Source organism: Mastomys coucha, unplaced genomic scaffold, assembly GCF_008632895.1.
Source record: "Mastomys coucha isolate ucsf_1 unplaced genomic scaffold, UCSF_Mcou_1 pScaffold7, whole genome shotgun sequence".
NCBI lineage: Eukaryota > Metazoa > Chordata > Mammalia > Rodentia > Muridae > Mastomys > Mastomys coucha.
The window spans coordinates 9,324,122-9,333,038 of NW_022196913.1; the positions used below are offsets into that span (position 1 = coordinate 9,324,122).

The 8,917-nt window shown below is 38.9% G+C and overlaps 1 protein-coding gene across 1 annotated transcript in view; it reads left to right on the forward strand.

Annotated features, from left to right (window-relative positions):
• The window catches only part of LOC116081731 (aldo-keto reductase family 1 member C15), a 64,226-nt gene that overhangs the window by 31,181 nt on the left and 24,128 nt on the right, over nt 1–8,917 (forward strand). Inside the window, exon 2 of the mRNA XM_031358377.1 lies at nt 5,250–5,427. Within this exon, the coding sequence (XP_031214237.1) occupies nt 5,250–5,427 (178 nt within the window). The remainder of the gene's footprint in view (nt 1–5,249; nt 5,428–8,917) is intronic.

Sequence of the window (8,917 nt, forward strand, 5' to 3'; positions counted from 1 at the left end):
AGATACTGCAACATGTAATAAGGACACATGCTCCACCATGTTCATAGCAGCCTTATTTATAATAGGCATTGTACATTCCTAGTGGCTCTTACCTTTAGACTATATTACCTTTCAAGGTACCTCCCAACTTACTCTATAATCTACTCATCAAAATGAAAACAAAAGAAAACAAGAACAAAAGTCTCCTAGCAATCCTTTGAGATGCAAATTAAATGTCACCAACATGGGCTACACATCTAATGCTAAAACATTTAAGCAAAGGTCTTTCAAAGCTCACAACTATACTCTCCATGTGCTATGTTCTTTCCCTGTGTACCTAATTTCTATGTCTAATTATCTCCAACTTGGCTTAATACTGGCTCATTCTAAAATTCTTTTCGGTAGATCAGTCATGGACTCAGTTTTACTCAAATCAACATCTGATTTCTCAGAAGACTGTTGTGGGGACAGTGTAGAGCTGGGTTTGGATATCTGTCACTGTTGACAAAACATAATTGCTCTCAGAAAGAAAGCCAGAGCAGGCAAAGATCTTCAAGGCCATCTGAAAGTGCCTGCTTGAGAAAACTTAGGGTTATCTAAGGAATGTACTGTTTGCCCAGCCCAGCCCATATTTGGAAACATGACAGTTGTTTCCCAGGCACCTTATGGAGTTCAGAGCTTAAATTCAATTAGTGCTAGTTATTAAATTCCTTGAACCGATTGTCTTAGTAACCACCCCACAGGCTTGCCATCCTCACCTTGTGGACTCCACAGGCTACACCCCCACCCCCTGCTGCCAAGTCACTTCTGTGCTCATGGATGTTGACTGAGGTTGAGCTCAGTTTGATGTAGGAGTCAGATAGAAAGTTAGGAAATCATTGGCCCCTGCGAGTGACCTTTGAGTTGGTAAATTGCAAGCTGAGCAAATTCTCTAACAGTGAGTTGCTCCACAGCCTCAGTTAAGACCAAAACCTACCCACTCAATGTGTTGGAAGGATAGTTGATTCATGGACAGATTTGGGGAGACTTCCTCCCGTTCCACAAAAAATCTGTATGCCACAAATATATACCTCAGTAAAAACCCAGACTCCAACTCCCCTAGACAGGGTTGGGAACTGAACCTTGACCTTGCTCTAATACCCCTGCCAAATCATCCTTGAATTTTCTCTTTATCCAAGATTCTTTATCCCATAAACCCATCCTTCCATTTACCTCACAGACCTTGTGTGAAAACTAAGCAAGCAAGATTCTCCACAGAGGGCTTTGTGGAGAATAATTAAAGTTACATGGTCTCTCTGAGGCAAGTATTTAGATGATAGCTTAAATATCAAGGATAGAGGCTTGCTTACGTGGATTTACCAGAGTTGGGTAAGCTAGTTGATATGCTGCCTCACAGTGATAGAACTTAGAAGTGTCTCATTGATCTGCTTCCATTCTCAACAAGTCTGAAAACTTAACTGTATCATGAAAGCCAGAAATAAATTATATGATTGCTGAAGCAAAATTAATACAGCCTAACATTAGCTAAGGTTAACTTTTTAAAAAAAGACAGGGTCTCACTGTCTTTAAAAGTCTAAGATAGTCTCTCAAAGTTGAGCTTCTCCTGCCTCTGACTCTGATGTGCTAGCAATACAGGTAAGTACCAGAGTGGCACAGATTTTAATCAACAACACACTACTGTAGTAAGGAAAAGATGCTTTAGGATCATATTTCATTCATATCAATGTTATTTCCGGAGCCCAGACAGGGAAAAGGCCAACCCCAGCTGTGTGATATCCAAAAGATTTACTACAACACATTGGTGAACAAAATAATTATGGCACAAAGCAAGAAGCATAGATTTACTAATTGTGGTCCCGGTGGGGAGAGGAGCAGATAATGGGGTCTAGTGGACCCCAAATATGGCTTCTTGGAACTGACATGAGCTTTAGGTTTAAACAGAGGAAGAGCTGGGACAGTTGGTGTGTGGCAACCACATAAAGCAGTGTTGGTCAAAGTGTGTTTGGTTAATTATTATGTTAGTTCTTGCTCAGTAAGGCTTTGGAAGGAATGAACACTATCATCACTTATTGATGGCACTCAGTCACACTTATTTGATAGAAGATAATCTATAGAGGTTTAGCATTACTTGGCGGGGAGTTTAGCCCTTTGTCATAAAGGGATTTGTAGGTCAGGCTTGTGGTTCCTCCAATACAAGGTGACTAGAGATTTAGGACAATGACCAGAGAGACCTTCAGGTGGTTTGGGGAGTCTGAACAGGACATTATAAAAGCTGACAATAATATGCCTCTGTTGCTCTTATTGCTGTGGAAACAGGACACAGTTTTGTAGCTTTTGTAGTTTTGTACCTTACCCAAGGAAAGCTGTTTCTCTTAGTCTATTTTTTAAAAAACTATTTTAATATTTTCTACATGTGCATATTTTATATTGAGAATATTTCCTCAAACTTCATCTTCCCTGTTTTTGAGCCCTCCTCTTCCCATGAAATTTCCTGTCTCCCTGAACATTTTACTTTTACTTTGATGCCACAGACAGATAACTTAAATAAAGGATTTTATATATATATATATATATATATATATATATATATATATATATATATATATAAAGTCTAGGAGTCACAAATGGAGGAAAGCTTACAATGTTTATCTTTACACAGTGGTAACACAGTGTTATGAAGGTATCTCTTATATTCTAAGAGACTTGGACTTTTGCTGGGCTTTACAACCAAAGCTAATAACAAATCTTGAGGTCACTTACCCTGTAATTGTTACCCCCATGTACCCTCCCTGTTTATTTAACTTGCCTTTAAGAGAACAATGAAAAACCAACCTTACTTGCCCTTGATTTTTCAGTAATCAACTCGGACTTTAGAACCTAAGCCAATGCTTAGCTGTAATCTCACATTTTGTCCTTTCCAAGCTCCTTCCCCAGTCATGAACACGTGTTCTCATAATCATTTGCTGAAAACAACAAAAATAGAAACAGTTGAAAGCAATCTTATGAAATGAATATCCACCATAAATGTTGAACACAGCATATAGATGCTTGGTAAACAATGATGTTTGTAATACTGTTTGTCATCTGGATCAGTTGGGGACAGTTGGAGTCAGTGACTTAATCCTTTGTCAAACTTCACTAGAGTTTTCTGTAAAGGATCCTTTATCCTTCTCCAAGTGATGAACTAGACGCAGAGAGACACATGGGCACAAACAAAGGCAAAGAGTCAGTAACAGATTCCCAAGACAACCTTCAGGCAGGCACAGATTTAAAGTCACACAACAGACAAGAGGATGAGAGACATGGGAATACAAAGAAGAGAGCTCCAGTTTGGGTCCCGCTCTTGGTTAAAGGGCACCATGGAGGAGAAGTGCTTTGATCTCTTTCCTTAATGAGCCACCAACACATTATTGGTGACTCCAAATCTATTGTTGTGTTCAAGTCAATGGCACTTAACCAACATTTTAATCTTATCAGCCTCCAACAATGAGAAAACTCCTATTTGTCTTTCTGAAACTCTTACCCAACCCTTTTTTTTTTGTCTTAATGTACATTAAGTGTGGCTTAAATTCTTATAATGAATTAAAATTAGCTAAAAACAAGAACATTTCATATCATTAATAAGCACCACAGAGGAAAACTGTGACAAGAAAGCAACACTTAGAATGAAGGTAAAAATGGGTAGGGACTTATGAGCACTGAATGATTTCTCAGCTTCTATACAGCTACATGACTAAGCACAATTCTGAATATTGCTGACTCACTCTCACTCAGCATCTTCCAGGCACTGAGACAGGCAGAAGCCTCTCTTCTCATCCTTTCCTCTGAGGCTTTGAAACAGTGTGACATTTCAGCATGGAAAGTTTCTCCTGGCTCTTGGCTCTGATTTTGCTGGGACTCACTACTTTCTACTATTTAGCCATTTATGAGGAATTTGTCACAGAAAAACAGAGTGCTTTTGGTTTCTTGCTCTTTCTGGCCAGTTTTTTCTTCTAAACTCCAAATTGAAAGAGAAAAATAGAAACTATGTAGGCATCAACTGTACCTTAAGTGACGGCTTCTAGCTCACCTAGGAAAAAATGTTATAATTCACTGTGAAGAAGGAAGCAAATTCTTATTCTGCCAATTTTTACAATAGGCCTGGGTTGACTACTGGGTTTTTCTTGTGTCTAGAAGGTGTCTTTTCTTCCTTGGCCACTACTATTCTATGGTCAGGGCCATACTAGTGCCCAGCATTTCATGGAATAGACCCTCATTTTTGTTTAGTTTCACAGCTGAACCAAAGAAAAGTCAAAGTGTATTCTCATTAAAACTATATCTGATACAATGCTAGCATATAATATACAATGAAAAGATTAATAAAATCAGACAAAAATCTGACTCTGCCAAGAGATGGGAATGGACTGAAATAACAAGATAAATTATAGTGCTATTTGAAAAGCACTTACAGAATTTTAGTGTGAGGAATTTGACATAACTATGACCCGGAGCAAAGTGCTGGTTAGGGTTTTCTGATCCTAGCTGAGGTTTTGAATTGATTTAGAGTATAATTCACCAGCACATGTTTTTGAGCTACATTGATAATACAATGTAAGGTGATAATTCAAGAGGGCGTGATGAATCTTATCTAATGAGGCTGTGGGAGTCATGAAGAACTCCAGGCCCGTGCACATATGCTGAGCACTACAAGCAAAAGTAAATACTAGGTTAATAGTGACTGTGATGGAGGAGAGAGGGCTCTTCTGGAAAGAGGCAACTATTTTAACAAGGGCAACAATATAGAGCTTTATCTTAAAGAAGCAAAATACAGAGAGTCTGAATTTTGAATGAAGACTTAGCACAGAGAAGAAGATAATTAAAGGTGAATATTCCAAAGGAATTTTGATGTCCTATGAACTTGGGCCCAGACATCAAAGTTTCTTTGAGAAATTCTGAATTGTATTTTTTTTGATATGGTTCCTAAAACAAATAGAGGGTGAGGAAAGGAACAGGTTCTGTAGAAGAATTCATGTTTAAAGACAAACACTGTGGTGATAATTTTGTATCTTATAATGTAAGTCTGGTATAATTAATTAACAAGGGTAGACTGTTAACAGTTAATTTTTCAGTTTAGGAGCTGAAAATCCAACGTCTTCTAATATGTAAACTTTCTGTGTGTGTTTCCTGTAAGATATTTCTATAGAGTCATGAAGGAATTACAAGAAAGCCAATGGACTCATTCCAACTTTCTTTAAAAGCCTTTGTAATCTTGTCTCCGCCTTTCTTGACAGAAATAAAGAGTGCTGGAGCCTTGCCTTCTATTCAGCTCAGGTTAATCAAGGGAAGGAAAGACAGAGTCTAATTGCGTGGACTGTGGATATCATGGATCTCAAACACAGTTGTTCAGTGAAGCTGAATGATGGACACTTGATGCCAATGCTTGGATTTGGCACGTTTGCTTCTGAAGAGGTAAATGGATCTTTTGGAACTAAAGGGTTAGATATTACCTACCCTGGAAATAATTTGAGAAAGCAGGAGTCCCATGACTGATAGATGATTCTTCTGCATGTTTCTTTCACTACCTACAGCTTGCCTCTGTTCATGTTTGGAGATCACCTTTGGTATTTGGTGAGATGCCAAGATGTTAGCTCTGGAGACTTGGAGGTAGATGGTTTTGTAGGTGGACTATCTTTCATTGTTAGTATCATTGTTTCCCAACAAATCTCAATGCTTACCATATATTTTAAGTGCTTACATACTTGAGTGAATTGAATCCCTGATTCTTATTAATCTTTACTCTTATTAATCTTTACTTTCTTAGCTTCTAAAGCTCAGACTTCTCCTGCATTCCACTCTTGGTTAAAAATTCCCATGATAAATAGATATGGGAGAAAGTGGTTAATAATAGAGGCATTGGCTAACAGCTTTGCTATGAGGTTTTTTGTTTGTTAATTTGGTTTTTTGTTGTTGTTTGTTTGTTTGTTTTGGACAGAGATATATTTATTAGATATTTTCAATTCTTTGAACAGGTTTTTAAAGTTTTATACATGTAAACAACGTATTTTGGCCATAGCCATCACTCACCCCACACCTCTAACTCCTCTGAGATATGCTCACATCTTCTTCTGAACTTCATGGTCTTTTACTAGGACATGGGCAAGCTACGTGGGGTCATTTGTCTGAAGGAAACAGAGTATTTTCCAAGAAGCCATCAACTGTCAGTAGTAGCTTAGGTAAGGATGAGGTGTTGTCATCCCATCCTCAGTGCACGATGCAGTGTTGACTGGTTTGATCTTGTTCAGGGTTTGCACAGACAACCACAGCTGCTGTCAGCTCCTGAATACAAGGAGTTCTATGACACCACGAAGACACTTTTACACAACAGTTTTCCTGTTCCCTTGACCTGTGCTTCTTACTATTTTTCTTCCTCCTTTCCTGTGATGTTCTCTGAGCCTCTTTAAGAAACTGAAATACAGCCATCCATTGAACTGAGTACACGGTCCCCAATGAAGGAGCTAGAGAAAGGACCAAAGGAACTGAAGGGTTTGCAGCCCTTTAGAACGAACAACAATATGAACTAACTAGTAACCTCAGAGCTCCCAGGGATTCAACCACCAACCAAGGACTATACATGGTGGGACTGATTGTTCTGGCAGTATGTGTATAGTAGAGGATTGCAAAGTTGATCATCAATGGGAGGAGAGGACCTTGCTCCTGTGAAGGTTCTGTGCCCCAGTGTAGGGGAATGCCAGGGCCAATAAGTGGGAGAGGGTGGAGTGGCAGGCATGGGGAGGAGGGAGGCAACAGGGGTTTGTTCTTGTTGTTTTTGTTTGTTTGTTTTTTGGAGGGAAACTGGGAAAGGAGAAATCATATGACATGTAAATAAAGAAAATATCTAATAAAAAATACAAAGAAAAGAAAAAAAACCACAAAAACAAAATTAAAATAAAATATAATGCCAACAGGAAAAAAAAAAAGAATTGTAACAAGCCAGGCATGGTGGTGGTGCATGCCTTTCTTTAATCCCAGCCCTCAGAAGGGAGAGGCGTAAAGGTTGGGTCAACCTAGCTTCAGGGCATCCACCTCTGCATAGTGAGACCTTATGTCAAAAGAGAAAGAGGGGGGAGAGGGTAGGAGAGAAGAGAAGAGAAGAAAAAGAAAAAAGAAGAGGAGAAGGGGGAGCTACCATAAGAATTTAAATGATGACTAATCTAAGAACACATGCAGCTTGTTAGAATCAGTCTCCCTATTACTATTAGGACATTAATACTGCTCCTGAATCATCTGCCCGTAATAAACTAACATACTGTTTAAAAAGAAAAAAGAAAAAAAAAGAAAGTGTGAAATATAGATATTTCATTTATGGCTGAGCATTTCACAGAAGCCTCGTCTCTCTACTTTGACTAGTTGTGGGTCTTGGTATTAGTCATTGTTAATGGCAAAACAAAGCTGCTTTGGTGAAGACTGAGAGATGCAGGCACAAAGATAAGTATTTACAGTGCAGTCAGATTTTTGGAAAAAAATGCCTGAGAAGCCACATCATTCCATTCATAGGTTAGTACTGAAGACTTACAAGCCATAAAGGAACAATGGAGGTTTGATCATATTTCTTCCCAAACACGTTATGTACCCATTCATCAGCTCATTTCAATGAACTGGAAGTATCAAAGTCTAGTCCCAGGAAAGAGAAGCTTTAGGTGGCTTAGGAAGGATTGTCTCCGAATCACAAAGGTATCAACATACTCAGTGTTGGTGGAAGGATGATGAAATATCAGCAATTGCTAGAACCAGCTTATTTCCAATGGCATAATGATCATTTGTGATAGATTTAAGCTCTGAAGCTTTTAGTCAACATCTGGTAAAGACAAACAGGGAATAGAACAAAAACATTTCATAAAGCCCCCACTTACAAAAGTAAAGGTAACACATGCCTTTGAGAAATAGAAAAGAACAAACAGAAGCTTCCTTCACAATCTAGTAGAAGTTTTTATTCTGACTGTGACTCCAACTCCACCAATGACCTTCTACGGGTCATTGCTGGAACAAAGGCCTGCTCAGTTGTGTGTCTTGTGACTTCATTTGTCCAGCCAAGTTTGTTTCCTGGGAAGAACACAAACACAGGATGTCAGGTTAAATCATTAAAATATATACTGACTGAAATTTGAGGAAAATCTGTAAATATTATTATCCTGATTTTGCCTCGCAACAACAGCCTTGAGGGGTGTGGTCCTTGTCCTGGAAACAATAGCTGGTCTGATGGATAGTTGTCAGCTCTCTGGGCATCTGCAACTCTCTCACTGTGGTTTTTCTGGATATGGATCTAGCATCCTGCTCTTCGATCCTCCCAGTTTGGATGCAGATGAAGGTACAGATTCATAAATTTCCTGCATGCAAAATTAGTGGATCAATTTTTGTCAGTAAGGACAAATAGTAGAATAAATAAACTAGTGTTTAGTGTGGTAAATAGAAAGGAATACATACCCATTGTATTGGTCTGGAGCATCATCTATGATGGCCATACTTTTGGTTTTGAATGAGCGATTTACTAAGTATTTACAAGCAAAAGTAAAAGAATGAATTATGAAGTAGAAACAGATAAATAGCAAAACATCATTAAATCAGAGGGCTGCTAAACATCTAGTTGAACTGTAAGAGTCACATTGAGGCAGCCAGCTGGAATTTCCCTGTTACAATTCCCTCCTGGGCAGAATGAAGCCCCTTGGGTGAGGCTTCCAAATAACTGAACAAATAGCAGCGGATAGAGAGGACATCATCAAATTGGATGCTCACAGCATCCAGTGGGAACCCGCTGGAGAAGTTCAGGTAGTAAGTTGTAGTTTGTGATTTAGCTTTCTCTCCTCATGGATGACTTTCCCATGGCTGCCTCTTCACATCACAGCATCACATCTTTCCTCTTCCTCCTCCTCCTCCTCCTCCTCCTCCTCCTCATCCTCCTCCT